The sequence below is a fragment of the Acanthopagrus latus genome, chromosome 5 (genome assembly GCF_904848185.1).
Source record: "Acanthopagrus latus isolate v.2019 chromosome 5, fAcaLat1.1, whole genome shotgun sequence".
NCBI classification, from domain to species: domain Eukaryota; kingdom Metazoa; phylum Chordata; class Actinopteri; order Spariformes; family Sparidae; genus Acanthopagrus; species Acanthopagrus latus.
This window is the reverse complement of record NC_051043.1, coordinates 4,235,007-4,252,895: the sequence shown is the minus strand read 5'-3', so window position 1 is coordinate 4,252,895 and position 17,889 is coordinate 4,235,007. Positions and strand designations below refer to the sequence as shown.

At 43.3% G+C, this 17,889-nt stretch overlaps 1 protein-coding gene across 6 annotated transcripts in view; it reads left to right on the top strand.

Annotated features, from left to right (window-relative positions):
* Positions 1-17,889, top strand: part of ncor2 (nuclear receptor corepressor 2) — a 102,600-nt gene that overhangs the window by 79,893 nt on the left and 4,818 nt on the right. For 3 of the 6 annotated variants that reach the window (XM_037097373.1, XM_037097379.1, XM_037097375.1), the window contains 21 exons: positions 1-156; positions 275-414; positions 977-1,076; positions 1,201-1,311; positions 2,046-2,149; positions 4,629-4,779; positions 4,985-5,125; positions 5,292-5,384; positions 5,779-5,996; positions 6,448-6,781; positions 6,995-7,198; positions 8,321-8,572; positions 9,862-10,014; positions 10,114-10,392; positions 10,479-10,662; positions 12,031-12,407; positions 14,352-14,482; positions 15,294-15,469; positions 15,590-15,724; positions 17,364-17,503; positions 17,610-17,663. The exon at positions 1-156 is cut by the window's left edge and continues 9 nt beyond it. In XM_037097373.1, coding sequence (XP_036953268.1) covers positions 1-156; positions 275-414; positions 977-1,076; positions 1,201-1,311; positions 2,046-2,149; positions 4,629-4,779; positions 4,985-5,125; positions 5,292-5,384; positions 5,779-5,996; positions 6,448-6,781; positions 6,995-7,198; positions 8,321-8,572; positions 9,862-10,014; positions 10,114-10,392; positions 10,479-10,662; positions 12,031-12,407; positions 14,352-14,482; positions 15,294-15,469; positions 15,590-15,724; positions 17,364-17,503; positions 17,610-17,663 — 3,633 coding nt within the window. The remainder of the gene's footprint in view (positions 157-274; positions 415-976; positions 1,077-1,200; positions 1,312-2,045; positions 2,150-4,628; positions 4,780-4,984; positions 5,126-5,291; positions 5,385-5,778; positions 5,997-6,447; positions 6,782-6,994; positions 7,199-8,320; positions 8,573-9,861; positions 10,015-10,113; positions 10,393-10,478; positions 10,663-12,030; positions 12,408-14,351; positions 14,483-15,293; positions 15,470-15,589; positions 15,725-17,363; positions 17,504-17,609; positions 17,664-17,889) is intronic. The other 3 variants (XM_037097378.1, XM_037097374.1, XM_037097376.1) reach the window with 3 other exon arrangements.

The following is a 17,889-nucleotide window of genomic DNA, read 5'->3' as shown; positions in this document are numbered from 1 at the left end:
GGGCATTCTCTCCACACGGTGATGCCAAGAAGCAGGCTATGGACCCAGATGACCTGAGGGCCTCCAACTTGGGTCGGCCAGTTCTCTCCCCCTACCCCATGTCCCCACGAGACATGGCCAAGATCAGTCATGACCAGCACCTGCTTCACTTCAACTGTTAGTCCTTTTCTCTGTCTTAAACTTGCTCTTTTTGATGCCAGAATTCCGTAAGAAACCTCTTGCCAAAAGTCAAATAGTCAAACTAAGTCCCAGGAATCTCTTGCCTGCCTTTCAGCGTTCCAGCAACCAGGCCACCCCTCACTCCCGAGTCTGCCACAGGACAGTAGTAGGCTAGCAGCAGTGAGGCCCCTCAGCGGCATGCCAGAACCACCTCCACTCATTTCCTCAACTAAGCCCGGAGGCTCCATCACACAGGTAAAAACAACACAAATAACAAAAGTATATTGGTGGCTTTTCACACAGAAATCTTGGTAGCATACTTGAAGATTTGCTATTTGCTATATTGAAGGGACCTTTCACCCCAAAAACAAAACTGCCTATTTTCCTTGTCCATGTCGCACTATTTATCCATCTAGATTGTTTTGGTGCGAGCTGCTGAGCACTGGAGATGTCTGCCTTCTCTGTAATATAATGGAACTCAGTGATACTTGGCTTTTGATGCTCAAGAGTGCCAAAAATACTCAACATTAATGCCCCCTCCCGGATATCCTTTCCCGGTTATTTAAGACAATCCACATCATCTCTTTGCCTTCAGTGTGTTGTTACAGGGGCAGGTGTTGTTTGATAGAAACACAGTGCCCAGTGTCATCTAGCTCCACTGTATTTGAGAGAGGGCAGACATCTCTAGGGATAACATCTCCCAGACTCACCCTAAACGAAAAGACAAAAAGACATAACATGAAAACCATTTAATTTGACATTATGGAAGAGCATTGGTATTGCTTATCACTATTATAACCAAATACTTGTTATTCAGGGCACCCCAGTGCAGTTGCACAGCCCAGCTCATGTGGTGGACCATGGGAAGATGCCCCCCACTCAGATGGGCTTGTCTTGGATGGATCAGAGGAAAGTGGGTGAGTAAAAATATCTGGAAGGACTCGTGGACCTCAACATAACCATATCTGATCACCTGACATTTTTGTCATTACGATCTCAGTGTTCATCTCATTCCTTTCCCAAACTTTTTGCACTGTACAGGAGGTCCTTTCCCCATGGTAAAGCAAGAACAGTTGTCCCCTCGCAGCTCATCCTCCCAAGCTGACAGCATGTTAACTCAGGGAATGCCTCATGAAAGTGCTGCTGGACGTGGTGGGTGGCTCATTTTTTCTTCCTTTTTATTGAATTGTCATTCACCGTGAACTGGTGTTGGTGTTTTGCTTCTGCGCTTTCCTTGTCCTGTCATGGGGGCAAAGAATGCGCCGCTTTTCCCAAGTTGTCCTGCATCATAGATATCTTTGAAACTCACTTCATTTTTGGCATCAAGGAAGATGCCATACACTTGTGAATAACAAAGTCAAATCATGAATTTCTTTACATGTAGTGAAAAGATTTACCTCCTCATGTAGACAGTGACCTGAAACACACAGTGAGGACCAGAGTAACTCAAGGACTTGAAACCTTTGTGTGACCGAGTCTAGACTTGAGTCTCAATTGCAAGTCGGTGGGTGGTTGAGTTTACTGAAGCTCATCTAAGCTCATCTGACAGAGCTTGAGAGGATGTGAAATGGTAAAAAAAACTACACAGTTTCACGTGTCTAAAGTTGGTAGACGCAAACTCAAGAAGATTAGAGATTATTGCAAGTGGGGCTTCAAAACACCTGTTATCTCCTTCTTACACCAGTTGTTAAGTGTTCAGACTGAAAATTAGAATTAGCTGTAATGATATAAATATGTTTTACACAACAAACGGTGATGGAAACAACTTGGAGCATTTATACTTACAAAATTGAAGAACTTTTTTTGAGAACTTTATTGCAAAGAAATGTGTTTACATTGTGTTCCACTCAATGCTATACCACATTTCTCTCTTATTATCTTTGCAGCTTCTATTCCTGCTGTTCAGGGGGGTAGTATCACTAAGGGAATCCCAGGGACCAGAATGCATCCAGATTCCTCAATCTCCTACCGTGGAGGCTCCATTACTCAGGTAAGCTCAGCCCACCAAGCTACAGGAAGTCCTGGTGTTGTTGCAAGAATGGAGTTAGCAATCAAGTGGTCGCTCTTAAAGTGAGGTGTGGCCAGGCGCACCCATGGCAGATTGCTGTCTTGAGGCAGCAGAAAGAGGCACCTACATAAACCAACAAAAAGCTGGTCCACTCAAAGTCACAGTCTGTTTCCTGCTATTGAAAGAGCACATTATTCAGACAGTAAGATATGCGTACACAGACAGGCTCACACCCTACATATGCTCTGATTTTATGATTTGAGAGATTTTTCATTTATTTATATTTTAAAAATCAGGATCTTATTATTAAGGTTCTTCAGGGCATAACAAAAGTGCAGTGCTGTTTGGTCACTGAAGAAAATAAAACAAACAATAAAAACAATCCCTCCCAAGTCACTGCAGATGAGCTATACATACTGATATCAACCTGCCACACCAACCACAAGTGGTGAATGAGTGATTTAGGGTTGGGGTTAACCGTAACCCTTTATATCCTGAAAATCCACCAAACTTACTGAGCAGTGACAGAGTGGAGGGCAGTGAGGTACCAGGGTTCAAGACAAAAAGCAAAAGGTTGTCAACAGACGCTATGCTCTGTGTTGCCCCTCCAAATACTAGACATGTTCTTACAACTACAGAAAGCTGTAGCAAGTGGTTTGATGGCCAAATCAAAAAGCATGGTGCTCAGTGGGCAACCTTGGTCGGTTCCATGGTATAAGTCCAACGGCCTTGACTGCTGGGAGTTTGTACAAATTGAGGCTGAGGGATGCGAATACAGGAGCTTAATCCATGAAGTAAAGTTTGGTCTGAAACCAAATTCCCTTAAAGAGCCAGATGCACCATGACCTGGCACATCTGGCTCTTTAAGGGAATGGGAAATAACAGTCAGACCAGTTTAATCTACTTTTAACATGCTATTTGTCCCAATTTTTATCTCAGAGACTGGTTGCAAATAGTTAACTGAAGTTGACATTACATTAATCTGTGTGAAGGTTCATCATCTTAGCAATTTAGATGGCTAGTACACGAACATCCCACTGTCATTATTTTTCATCCTTTCCACCTTTTCTGATGTTAGCACTGTTTCTGGCTGATGCTGTCATTTGGCCCGTATTGTTTAAAGCCACTGCCAGCAAACTGAGCCTTCATGTTGCTTTGATTTGTGCACCTATAACCACAGAGAGAACAAAAGAGCCAATGAGACATCATAATACAAGCCAATTGCTGCAACTGCTGGTGTAAGATATCCAAAACTCTAAGTGGCCCTGTCACCGTAGCAACAGGTACACACTGTGCCTCATCTGTTAGCTCTTTTATTTGTCTATTTACTCTGACCCGGTCATTGATATGCCCACTGTAGTATCACATCCAGCTGACATACATGAGAAACCAAGTGCTGAGCTGGCTGTTATCATAGATTAGTAAGGAGAAGGTGACAGTGATACAAAATAATGAGCTATGGTGAAGCTCTATTGTTTGTGAAGCTTGCAGTTGTATGGACTGAACGATGCTTAGTGTATGCAAGCACACATACAGCAATGTTTGAGTTTCTCAGTGAGTAGATGGGGACTGCTTCGGTCACTGCTATCTGATTTTGTTAGTATAACCCCCATGCACTAGGTGGGCGGTATTCCAATGTAGTCACAAGTGTCATATTCGGTCAACGACATGGATTTGCTGTGACTGCTAACATGCAGTTACAACAAGTAACTACTGATTTCCTCATTTATGTTGTAACACAAGCATGTGGAGGGAAACAAAGCACCCCAGTTTCTCTGCCGCCATCTGCAAGAACTAACACAAATACGTTCATCGACTTCTACCATACGAGGAATTAAAAACCCAGTGGATTGATTAGATTTTTTAAGGAAACAGCTGGAAAACCTGTTATATTCGACAGTAAATATTTTACCTCGGACTGCTTTCTCAATGAGGGCCAGCAATGTAAAAAGCAGTTTTGCCAGTTAGTGTGTTGAACTTTTAGCACATCCCAGAAAATGTGGCTAGAGCATATTGCAGCATGCTGGAGCAACATTGGACAATTAAAAAATTTGGGGCAGATTGATTATTGGTCTGGCCCTAAAAAACAAAACAAAACCAAAAAAAAACATATCGGTCGACCCCTATTTTGAATTGAGAGACACTGAAGTGAAACTGGTTATTTAATCAACCTTAAATAAGGTTCAACATTCACAAAGAGCAGCAGTTTAGATGTGGCGAAACTGTTCAGCTGGCTCTGCTGTTAACGTAACACAGCAGTTCACTCTTCTCCATCATCCTCACCAGTGCGCTATGTGTGTCTTTTGGTGTGGTATGTAGATGATAAATACATTAATATATTTGGGGTTTTCTACAAATAAATGCTGTTTGGGTGCCCTAGTCTCTCAGTTGTTAGAGCATGTGCGGAAAAGCAGTCATTTGATTGCTGCATCTCTCCTCATGCTTCCTCTCTTCAACACAGGGGACACCAGCTGACGTGCTCTATAAGGGAACCATAACCCGTCTGATCACAGAGGACAGTGCCAGCCGAGCTGAGAGGGAGCGGGACGAGGCACTGACCAAAGGTCATGTGGTCTATGAGGGCATCAGCGGGCACATCCTCACATACGACCGTGAGTACATCAGCAGTTTAATTCATGCCAATAATTACTCTCATTTTGAGTAACAAATAAAATTGTTTCTTTTGAGTCAAACTTGCAAGCACCATTTTCCTCCCTGAGTCATTCATGCAAACTAATAGGAACTAATCCTGAACCTAAGAGCTATTGATTTACCTAATTATAGCAACATCTGTGATGTATTATCTGTCATTTGTAGGTTCAGCTTCTCAGACTCCGAAAGATGAAGGCAGAGGCTCCGGGCAGCCAGGGGAGGTTCTAGGTCTGAAGCGTCCATATGATGTCATGGAGGGAGGCATCTCCAGAGGACTGCCTATGAGAGATTCACTGTCTGCTGAAGGTGGGAGATGACTGCACTTACAACCCCCTGTCACTCTCACGGAGGACCGCTGGATATGATTCTGTTTATTTGACCCCTGTTTAATCACATTCAAGTCTCATTATTGATCACGTCCTTTACCACAGTCTCACATCCTACCCTAACTTCCCCTCTTCCTCTACCTTAGGTCTGATTGGTCGAGCAATGCCTCATGACAGGGAGAGTCCACACCACATGCCCTACAAGGACGCTCAACACATCCGTGGTTCCATCTCACAAGGTAACATGACACGAGCATGTGATTTTCTTGTCTTTATCTAATAAATCTGCAGTAAAAATGAAAATCTGTCTCACAGTTTCCTGTGAGTAAATGTGACTAGGATTACTTGAGTAGTGTGCTTAAGTACAACTTTAAGTACTACATCCTCCACATTTATTGAGTAACCTTTGTTACTAGTTACCTTGCAGATTTAGATTATTCAGTGTTGATCACTTTCGACATGCACTATGACCAATCAGATGATGTTATGGGCTAGACATTGAGTGCTGACTGCAGACAGAAGATTGATACTCCATCAGGGCCAAAATAGCACATTTTTCATTTTTATTTCATTGATTTTATCCACGATTGGATACAAAAAATACCTATAATTGAAAAATTATTATGATTTCAGGTATACCTCGTCATCTGGACCCTCAGGATGGCTACCTGAGGAGGGAGTCCAAACAGATGAAGAGAGAGGGCTCCCCACTGCGTGGACCTGGTTTGCTCTCTGACCCAATGAAGGGCAGAGAGGGCATGGTGCCCACGGTGAAGGAGGCAGGCCGTTCTATCCACCTCATTCCGAGAGAGGAGCTCAGACCGCCCGGCAAGGAGACCATCATTTCACAGGTAAACAGATGCTTACATCATATGACTGACACTCTACTGCACCAGCTCCACTGCTGGTCAAGTGTTTCACAATCAATTTCACCAAAATCATGAGAAAAACACCAGCACAAGCATTACCACCAGACTGAGAAAAGTTGTGCTGACAGAGAGGAATAAAAAAAAGGACAGGTCAGCTCGCCAGTATGAAAGTATTTTTACTTATTTATGTAATCTTATTTGTGTATTTTTCCTTGCTGTGTTAATATGAATAATGACTTGTGTGCCTAGAGAAAGTGGTTAAATCCAGCCCTTTTTTTGCCAGGTCTTTAAAAATGATCAAAAAATTGAAAAAATGATCAGTTATTATCCGTATCAACTGATGTGAAACTTGACTATCATTAGAGACTGGTTGAAAATCGGCCCATTTAAAGTTCCCGTTCAACAAATTAACTCCTGTCGTGCTTCTCCTCAGGGAACACCCATGAAGCAGGAGGCAGCTGTTTCTGGGAAACGTCATGATGTCCGCTCCATCATAGCCAGTTCACCACGTTCCTACCACAACACACCCTCCCACCTTGAGAGGGGACGCTATGAAGAGGCACCTAAAGGTCGGCCCAGTGCAGTGGTCAGTACAGCCAGCCCTATAGCCCGCTCTTCTCCCCTTACACTGGGGTCAGAGCAGGGAGGCAAGGCCCATCATAGTCCAGTGGGCTACGATGACAAAGGCAGTCTAAGGACCCCTTACCCTGGGCCCTCACATCGTGGTTCCCCTCTGTCCAGGGAGGCAAGCCAAAGGCAGCATGATGGTGGGTACATCTCGTACAGTAGAGACAGATGTTTTTGTTTGTTTCTCTCTGAAACAAGAGCTTGATTCGCGCTATACCCATACTTAAATAAATTATGTGAAACCCATGAACTCTGAATAATGGGGACCTGAATAATTAAGCCAAAATATCACGTAATAAGATACTCTACCCCTTAATGACCATACATAAAAATCTTTTGTGTCCTTACTCCAGGTTCCAGTAAGAATCCGCCCCAGGAGCGTAAAGGCACACCAACCCCCAGGGAAATGAGTGCTACCAAATCACCTCTGCCTGGTGTTCCAGATCAACAGACATACGAGCGACTGCTGCAGGGACTTGGAGCTGCAGACGTGTACCGTCAAATCCCCCTAGCCTTTGATCCTGCAGCACTGCCCCGCGGCATCCCCATTGACCCAGGTACAGACACAGTCAAGTTCTGTAAGGTCATGCTTACTCTCTCAGATGTTGTGATTATTCTGGCCATGTCAGACCTCAGCTAAATTGAAGTTGGGTAGAGCTTTGCTGTGAGTTTTATAAGTTCATCAAAATTCACGTTCTAAATAGGATTCTTCAGATACAGATACCAGTACCAAAAATCTGTCAGATGTTGCCTAAATGCTTGAATTGCTATTGGCAGACACACAGATCTAAGCAGTGATCCCATACCACATCATTTATTTACCAGGAATTGGACCCTGCTAATTCTAGCAGCATCTAGTACACGTGTGTGCAACTTTTCAGATTTTTGAATGCACAAATAGACAATATAGGCCTTTTCCAAACTATCCCTGCATCAAAAAGTGTAACGTTGTCTATTATTGAGGACTTGGTGTTGGTGCAAGTTGTGTGACAGAAATTTATTTGACTTTTGTCACAGTGTAGCATATCCATTGCATTGACCAATCCACATTCCACCAAATCTGTGTTTAGTCCATCTCAGATTAAAACATCCACTTAGTTCCACTTAGAATAAAACACATCATGATCAAGTCCAAGTCCAAGCAAGTCCACCCTTCTTCTAATCCTTTGGTTAGGAACACTAAGCTGTTGACTGGTTTGTGTTTATAACAAATACATGTATGACTGCATTGCACATCATTACCACGGGATGTTTTTCAATGGCAAACAGGACGATAATATTGCTAATAAATGTCAGGAACTATCCTCTGAAAAGATCAGATATGGCCAAAAAAAACCCAACTAAATCTGAGGCTCTATCTGAGATAACAGATAACAGCAAAAAAGCAACAAGTTAAGCATTTTATTTTTTATATGCAAATTCTAGTGAATTCATCCATTCGCAGACAAAGCAAATGTAAAATTGATGCATGTCGCTTGATGCTGACGGATGGAATAGAACCAAAAAAACCCGAAATAAATACAAGAGAACCGGGTAAACCGAAAAATTGTTCAAGGTGTGTTTAGGGTGAAATAGTTTTTAGATACTCATGTAGTCTTGAGAGGGCTTCTTGTCAAGAAACATGTGAAAACATCTGTGTGGTCCTAGCGACATTATGATTTCCTTCTCTTTGTCCTCAGCAGCCTACTACCTGCCTCGCCACCTAGCCCCTAACCCGGCGTACCCTCATCCCTACCCCTACCTCATCCGTGGTTTTCCTGATACCGCGGCGCTGGAGAACCGCCAGACGCTGCTCAACGACTACATCACATCCCAGCAGATGCACCAGTGGCCTGCAGCTGCTGCCATGGCCGCCCAGCGCTCAGACCTGCTGAGGGGCCTCACTCCTCGAGACCAGCCCCTTCCTCTGCCCTACTCTGCAGCCCCACGTGGTGAGGCTGACTTCACAACACACACATCTCTCTGCACTTTTTAAGCTGTTTGGTAAACTGGTCAACTGTTTGAACATTTGTAAACTTAACCTGCAGCTGTACCTACAGACAGATTGTTGAGAACAGTAGGTTCATGTTTGCTGGATTTCATGAAACCTTGTCCCTCACACAGGTGGATCTTTATTTTATTTTATTTTATTTTTTTTTCATTTCTGTATTGTATGTGTATAGAAAGAGTCAGCTTTTGGTATATTGATTTTTTTTTTCTAGCCATTGATGCCTGATTTTGATGGTAATCTACATGTTGCCCAGCTTTGGTATTTGTCTGGCACACACACACACACGGTGTCAGCAATCAGCTGGTGTGCTGCATGCTGCTGCAAGTCATTTCTCTGCAGGAAAGATGGCCCTTGCATATAACTGAGCTGTCTGTACAGTACAAAGACATATTTTGGAAGGTGGGGCTACATGATGAGAGAACAGAGAAAAAGGGCTTTGGTATTCATCATCAGAATGTACTGCGCTGAACCAGACCAATAAACACACTGATGGGCAGTGGTTGGTTTTGGCTCAGAGTGTCACAGCTAAACAGTCCACTCAAATTGGCCGCTGTTGGTTTATAATCTTTCTCTGTTGCAGCTACATAGTTTGCTAGAACATGTTTCTAAAAGGATTTTAGGCAGATCAGAATCTGGTTATATAGTTTAACAGCCCTGCGTAGTTTAGACAGATCTGAGTTTGGTGAGATGCTCCTCGCTTGACACGAGAGAGATTTTCTGTAGTCAACACAACATTAGTCTCGCAGATGACTCGTTTTGCCAGATTTTTGCTGGCATAAAAGTGGAGGTGCTCTGAGTGCATGAAAAATAGAGAGAAGATTAGTAAATAGTAGAAAAAGGAAAATATGAATAATGTGACTAAAGCAGAATCTAGTTACAGCTAATAGTATTCTTCATTTTAATTGCTCTGTCATCAATTGCATCTTTTTTCCAGGTGGCAAAGACTCATTTCTCTTTGTCAGTCCATTGTTAAAATCCAGTACAAAACTAAATTATTAGTCTGATTCATCAGATGTAGACTGTTGGTATAATGCCTTTCATTGGGCACCTGTTCCCAAGCTTTCTTTTGCTCTCAGAGTGTGCTGTTATCAAAATTCCTCCAAGCTAGCAACCTACACAATGAAACTGGAAAGTTACTTTAACACAACTCCTCTGGACAACAACACATCTGGACCAGCTGTCCAGAACTGTTGGACTTTTCTTTACCCTTCTCTCTTCTCTGTCCCGTAGGGATCATCGATCTTTCTCAGGTGCCACACTTACCTGTCCTGGTCCCTCCCTCTGCAGGGGCAGCCGGCTCCCCAATGGACCGCATCACGTACATCCCCGGGGGAAGCGCCACCTTCCCTGGCAGGCCTTACACCACCTCCCCCATCTCACCTGGTAAGAATAAGTTCACAATTAACTCACCGACAGATTTAATACGTTGCGCTCTTATTGTTTGTATAATGTTTTTTTTTTCTTCTCTCTTTTTCTGTACAGTTGGGTCCTCGCACATGAACAAGATGCCAGGCTCATCTTCAGAGCGAGACCGCGAACGAGACCGTGAACGTGACAGAGAGAGGGAGAGAGAACGAGAGAGAGACAGAGAGCGGGAGAGAGAGCGGGAGCGTGAAAGGGACAGAGAGAGAGATCGTGAACGAGAACGGGAGCGAGACCGGGAAAGGGACCGGGACAGAGAGCGAGACAGAGACCGGGAACGTGACAGAGAGAAGGGCGGATCACTTGGGAATGTGGAGCACGCCCCCATCTGGCGACCAGGTCTGGAGCAGATAGAGTTCTTCATTTTTAAGAGCAGAAATGTTTTTGAGGGAATTGAATTAGATGAATGTGTTTGTGACTCTCAGGTACAGAGCACAGCTTGGCAAGCAGCAGCAGTAGTGTGAGACCATCTTCACAACCTTACAGCCACCAGCACTCGCCCGTGTCCCCTCGCACCCAGGAGAACGTGCAGCAGAGGCCGAGTGTCCTGCACAACACCGGGGGCAAGAGTCTTTCTGTCAGCGAACACTCCAGCTCCTCTGTGTTTCGGTAAACGGCTTTTTACTGTTTTCACAAGGGCAAAACTGGGCCAGAGATGATTTCTCATTAGCTGGGTACTGACAGGTGTAGGAAATCCATGGAAACACTTGAATAAGAGTGTGGTGAGAAGTGCTTGGATTTAGGCCCTGTCCACATATACATGGGTATTTCTTAAAACAAAGCTATCAGACGCATGTAAACAGCCAATGTAAGTCCTTTAAAACGGAGCTTTTGGAAGACTAAGAATCTCTGTTTTTCGAGATTGTTGTACTCAAAGCTTGTTCTTTAATGGCAGTTATATTATTGATCATACAATGGTGGAAGTGAAAAAACGTCTGCTTACAGTGTTTTGTGGGCTGACTAGCCAAGATTTTGTAATGAGCAGGCACGTTTCTTATTCTTTCACTAGGCAACCGATCAAAGAATACAATCTGCTTCCTTTTTACGACACGCACGCCCTGTGCACATGAATGGGCATTGGATATGCATTTTCTGGTGGGCTCACAACACAGATTATTCCTGAAACGGTTCTTAATGTTCATCTAGAATTTTTTTTTTGACCCCATTTTTAAAAAGACCTGTGTATGTGTGGACTAGGTCTTTATATAAAGTGCTTAAAGAGTCTTAAGTGCTGAAGAGTTCCTTTCATAACTAGAATGGCACTCAGTAGAGTGCAGACCTTCACCAGGGCCCAACAGTCCCATTTGATTTAATCAAGTCTTATCCAGTATCAAAGTTGACAGCCCTGTATCACTCTGAATTTGAAATCACCCAAAACTGCTTCACAATAATTCAGGATCACCAGATCTGTAACAGTGAGGACAGAAGGATAGCAAAACAATGCAGATGGAAACCTAATTAGATTACACAAATGTTGAAAAACGCATTGTTAAAGAAAGTGAGACAACATTTCTGGATTTGTCCCTTTATCTGCATCCACACCAAAAGATAATCAGGTCTGTTCTGGGCTGAGAGCCACCATCCATCCAAGTTTCGTGGAAATCTATTCAGATAAGATCAGCAACTAACAAATGGGCTCCGGTGAAAACATAACCTCCTTAGCAGAGGTAATAAATAACTTCTAACAGACAGGTCACACATTTTGAAATATGAAAGTATTATGTTTTTTAATTCTTCACCCCTCTGTATACAGCCATCACAAGTATAGTTCTGGTTGTTCATGGAACAATATTATCTGATTAAATGTGATTAAGTGAAACAGTTTTATATATACATAATCTACCACACATGTGAGATGCTGGAAACGCTTAAAAGTGCTTGAATTTGAGTATGCTAAAGGTGTGGGACTTTGTGTGCACAGCTTGGCGAACATTTTGATAGGCTTGTTTACTAAGTGTGTTTTGTTTGGCCTGCCAGGTCCATGCCCTCAGGGCCGGCGCGCTACCAGGGTTACCCCGGTCCAAGAACAGGTGTGCCCCCTGAGGCCTACCCACCTGTCATAGACTCAAGTATGGCCAAAGATCAGAGTCGTGATGGAGGCAAAAACAGGGGAGGTCTACCCAAGCACATGCAGGACCAACACGGGCCCTCCAGTAAATCTGATCCCAAGCTGTCCAGCTCCAGTCCAGGAGGAATGTACCCAGGCTCCTATCCCTCAGCTTCAGGCCGGCCGCCTCACCTGCTCCCTCCCCAGTCGGATAACCCTCCTGGCCGTGGAGAAAGCGGTACACCTAGTAGGGAAAAGACTCAAAACAAACCGATGTCCATTCAGGAACAAGAGCTCCGAGCACTCGGTAAGACCACCATGACTGCGGCCAACTTCATAAACGCGATTATTATGCGTCAAATTTCTTGTGAAACGGGGATGCCAGAGACGGGTTCGCTTGTTGCCAGCAGCGCCATTGATGGTAAGACGCTCTGGATCCCAGAGTCCCCCTCATCACCCAGACCCTCCCCCGTCAAGTCTGTGGCCTCTTGCACGCTGTGGTGGTTGACATTATCAAATCAGCCCAATTCATTTACATTTATTTTTCTTCAGTGCTATACTTTTTTCTTTTTTTCCAGTTTTAATTATTAGTTTTCTTTAAAGACTTAAAGACCACCAAGGGTGCCCTCTGGAAAACCAAACCTCTCGCCCATCCAAATTGTACTGACTGGCTGAGATTAGATGAGAAGACGCATCGTAACACCTTCAAGGGCCATTGATAAAATAATAATGGCTGAATAATTTTCCATGAAGAAGATCCTAGGTGTCCTTTAAGGAGTCATTTTAAGGTAGCTGAAGCTGTGGGACATTAGGGCAGACAATCCTTAGCTGCTTATTTTCATTATTATTTAAAAATTTTTTGTAGGTTGTGACATGATTTTAACATTTGCCCCCCCTCCCCCTTCCATTTGGCTGCTTCCTTAAACACGCACGTGGGCACCACAAGAATATATAGAACCTGTTATTTCCCTTTAATCATGCAGTGGCTTTTCACTGATTCCTGAAGATCAGGGGTCTCAAGCTAATGCTCAAAGGTTGGCATCTGGTTTTCATTCAAGGTCAGGGCTCCTGAGCAATTACAAAAAAACAATTATTAAATGTCACATCTCGTGTCTTTTGTATCCAAAATTACTACTCAGGGTCTGTTGTACAAGAATATGGTTGAGATTGCTGGTGAAGATGTATAAATTTTTAAATCTCCTGATGTAGAAAAGAATGAGATATAGTTATCACTAAAGCATCTAATTGTGAAAAGGGCTGTAGTGAATAAAACAGGAAATCAGTGACAGATGTAGGCCTGTATATTTCAGAAAGTTCCTACTTCCCACAAAATCTCTGCATGTCTCTATTTTTCGCTCACTTCAACACATCTCTATCAATCTAGCTCCTGGGAGTGCACCCGTCATTTGGAATGTGATTTTGTTTTGTTGTTTTCCACTTGGAGAGCGATGTGTCACATCTGTATACATTACAAACCTGTAGGGCAAGAGACAGCTGCATGCTGAGGACAAATGAGTGTTGTGGGTTTTAAAAAGGCAACAGGAAGCATGATGCTCAAGAAGACAAGCTCAGTCAGCTGACTTATTCATAGGACATCATCACCTTGCTGTTGTCATGCCTTCATAAACTAGTTCCACGGAGAGATGTGAAAGCGGTTGTAGAAATGACCCCCAAGACTCTAATGTGACTCTTAAAACTGCAGCATCCTGTCCCTCTGGAGGACTAGTCCTCTGCGGGAATCCATTCAGTCAGACTTGTGTTTAACTTACATCATCTTCTGCTCAGATAAATAATGTGGCGCAAGAGTTGTGTATGAAAACACCGACGCATGAGGAAAAAACATCTTTCAGTAGATGTATGTTTCTCAGTTAGAACATGAATAATATTTATCTGTTCAGTACAGAAAGATGGTTGCAAGTACATCAGTTATAAAATGATATTCTGTGACTTTTTCGTGTGAGTCACTGATGCAAAAGCAGTCAACACTATGCTTGCTACGTCTGTATGCAAAGAGCAGAAGTAGCCTGTCATACACTGTCATATGTTTTCATGTGCAGATGCTACATGAAATGTCTAAATTGCACGTCCACCATGAGTCCTGATGGATAGACAGACATTTCCTAAATACGCATGTTTTGAATAGCACGTTTTCGAGATCAACATAGGCTGAAAAACAAAACTAATTTTTACATGTGTGCGTGTGTGCGCATGTGTGTGTGTGTGATGTGTATTGTTTGGATTTGACTCTCAGCTCCACAGAAGATGGAGCCTCACAGTCTGTACCGTCCTCCGTCTGAGGAAAGACTGTCTCCAGGCCAGCAGCCACTGTCCCCCTGTGTTAAAGGCAGCCAGAGGGTGGTCACCCTGGCACAGCACATCAGTGTAAGTCCACTCAGCCACTGTGTTACAAAGACAGTACAACAATCTTACATGTAATCCTTTATTATGAATAGAGTTATTCATTAATTGGTTTCATAGGGGATTATGATTTTTCTTATTTTCTGTCGGAATTATACAATGTTTAAATGTGGGATGTTTATATAGAATCGGGTCAGAGTTTCAAATAATGAGGTGAAGTATGTTACAGCTGTCCTAGAGTTTCCCAAGCGGTTCTGCTGTTGGTTGTGACCTGGCTTCTGTCCAAAAGTAAAAAAGCCCAATTTGACCCAGGCACCCTTAGAAAAGGCTGAGTAAAACAGTCAGTTGTATTGATAAGTAGGCAAGCTTTGTCACTCAATGATTTAGTTGAAAGAATGTTGGTTTTGGACCATCTCAGGTCCCGGTGGTAGGAAGAAACGCATGTCAGCGAGGGAACAGACTTATGCTGTTATCTGGGGAGAGTGACCACGGATAGTAATGCCTCTTCCCTTTTTTGGTTTCACTTCCTTTCTACTGGAATTGGGCCCTTCTTTCCAGGAAAAACATCGAGCCTGGTGGCAGACCCCTTGTGAAAGTGTGGTTTATAGGGAACCAATCTATACATGGATGGTGCTATTTTGCTTGGATTTTGTGCTGTGCAATCAGTGTTTGCTCCAGCAAAGCATGTTTTCACTGTTTCAAAGACACTTTTGTCACAATGTAAAATGGCTCTCCTGGAGTCCCAGAATAACAACATAGAGCTGTGAGGATAATAGGTCCTTGTAATTGTGCTAAACAGAAGATGTTCATTTCTGATGTGGGTGTGTCTAAACAGGAGGTGATAACTAAAGACTATACCAGGCAGAGTCAGCAGCAGCAAAGCTACCAGGGCTCTCCTGTCCTGGACTTGACCCGTCCATCCAGTGCCTCCCAGCCCCAACCCACCTCACAGGATTCTGGCCAGGGGCCCCGATACCCAGAGGGCCTTGTCGGAGAACGCAACAGAGACCGGTACGAAGAACTCTGGAACAACACAAAAACGCCAGCTCTGCGATACATGTCTTAATGTTTTTTTTTTAACTGAAGTTACTTAAGATTAACAGCGAATACCTCTCTGTGTAATCTCTGCAGGTCTCCTCCTCAGCACAAGACCTCACCTATAAGTGTTTCAAATGATGGCATCGAACCAGTGTCTCCTGCTGGGGCCAACTCTGAGCCTGAAGTCCAGGGTGGGATCTCCTACGCCAACGAGCATGGAGAGCAGGGGTAACGCTCACATACCTTAGTTCTTCACAGAATCTGCTAAAGATATATCTGATGGTTTGTAGGTACTAAAGTGGGTTCAGATACATGATAGCAACATGTAATTAAACTGTTTATGTTCAGTATATAAGGGACATAGTTTTTTAATGCTTAGATAAGCAGGGCTGTGTCTTTCCTATAGTTCAGTGTTAAATGATGCAAAGCAGGCAATTATCTATGTTTACACCTACATCTAATTGAAAGGGCAACCTTTAGATGACTTCCACCCCCTCAGATGATAAACAGGTGAGACGTCTCCACTATGTTACACAGATTTTATAGCTAAGGTGCACCAGCCTCCAGACGTAATCAGTAGGTATTTGGTAACCTGTGCTGTTTTGCACTTTAGCTGCGCTGAGTCAAACTGTGCTGTGCTGATTTGCTTTTCCATCACCAGTTTTAATCCAGTGCCATCTCGCTTCCACAGCCAACCCGTTAACAAGCACCCATCTCCCCCTCAAATCGAAACTCAACTTATGATTGTGCAGGAAACTGGTGAAAACACGTTTCCTCTAATGCTTCTTCGTTATAAAAGCATTTGAATAGCTAAATAACGGGGGGCTTTTATTGTGAAGAAGTTATAGTGTGTTTGTAACTGAATTAGCAGAGTCACTTTGTTAGCAGTGATTCCTCAGTAGTACTGCGTCAAGCGTGTTATTGGACAGACCTTCAAGCAGGTCACCCAGTTGTGGCAGAAATGCAAAACCCTGGCTGCGCTGATTCAAACCATGTAGAGGCAGGCTGGCAGATGTAATGGAAAAACGGCCATCCTATCCAGACCAGGACCTATAACTGATCAGTTACTGAGAACAATTCAATTTGACAGAAAGTTTGTTTTAACTGGCACAGCTTTTCTAGCCTGTATGACAGGAGCAGCCCAGTTGCATGTGTTGAAAATCACTCACTTGACGCTTGACAGATACACACAGACAACATGAGAGACAGCAGTCAGAGAAAAAGTATGAAAAAACAGAGCTTGTTCAGGGTGTGTCCCAACACTCACCCAAAGTCAGCTGGGATCGGCTCCAGCCCCCCTTCAACTCTGCAAAGGATAAGTGGTTACAGATAACGGATGCATTAAAAGAAAGCAAGCATACATACCCACTCAAATATGAATTAGAGATGAAGCAGTTTGTATGGCCCAGAATCAGAGCGCAAGTTAGACATTTGATGCTTGATTTGATGGACATTAACCGATGCAGCTCAAAGTCTTCAAAATTGGATCACAATTTTGACCTGCATGGTCACTGAAATAATAAGAATTTAATTTCACATATAAGCAGTTACATCTGGATGATTTTGTGTGCAATCTCTCTTTGAGGCGGTTGCACTTCACCCTCAGAGAAAGGGTGAGGAGCTTAAAAACCAAGTAGAGTATCTGCCCAAGGGCATCATGGGGGTCCTAAACCTGTCTTGTGTTTTCTGTGTTTGCTTGCTGCCACCACAGCCAGGAAAATAGTTTGATGAGGGTATAATATGGATATAATTAAATATAATTTGTTTTGTAACTTTTGTTTAAATCACTGTCGTAGCCCTGCAAATGATTTTGGCAGACGTGTATGCATGTGTGTGTGTTAACCTGGCTCTCCTTTCCCTCCTGCAGGATGGGCTCCCGCTCCCCTCCCAATGCCTCCCAGCCTCCAGCGTTCTTCAGCAAGTTGACGGAGAGCACGTCAGCTATTGTGAAGTCAAAGAAACAGGAAATGATCAAGAAAATGACCGTGTCAAATGAGACTGATTTCAGTAAGTCTGACCTCTGAATAAAAATGAGTGTGGAAGAAAACTGCAGGTGTGATTTTATAGAGAGGCTCTTAGGACTTTTAAAAAGAAACGCTGTTCCCTCTTTCAGATTCTGGTCAGCCAGGAACAGAAATCTTCAATATGCCAGCGTCTACTGCTGCAGGTAATCTTTTTAAACCTCATCAAATATTCATTTGATTTAAAGTGAGAATAAATGTTTTGGACAAACACAGTAGTGGATGTATGTCTGCAACACAACCCGACTTAATGTGGTAATGGAGCAGCACTGTGATGGTGGCTTTTTAGACAACATGGAAGTCGAGATGCACTGATTGATCAGCCAGGGACAAGCTGTGTTGTTATTTTGAGCTGTTGCTCCTATTTTCTTT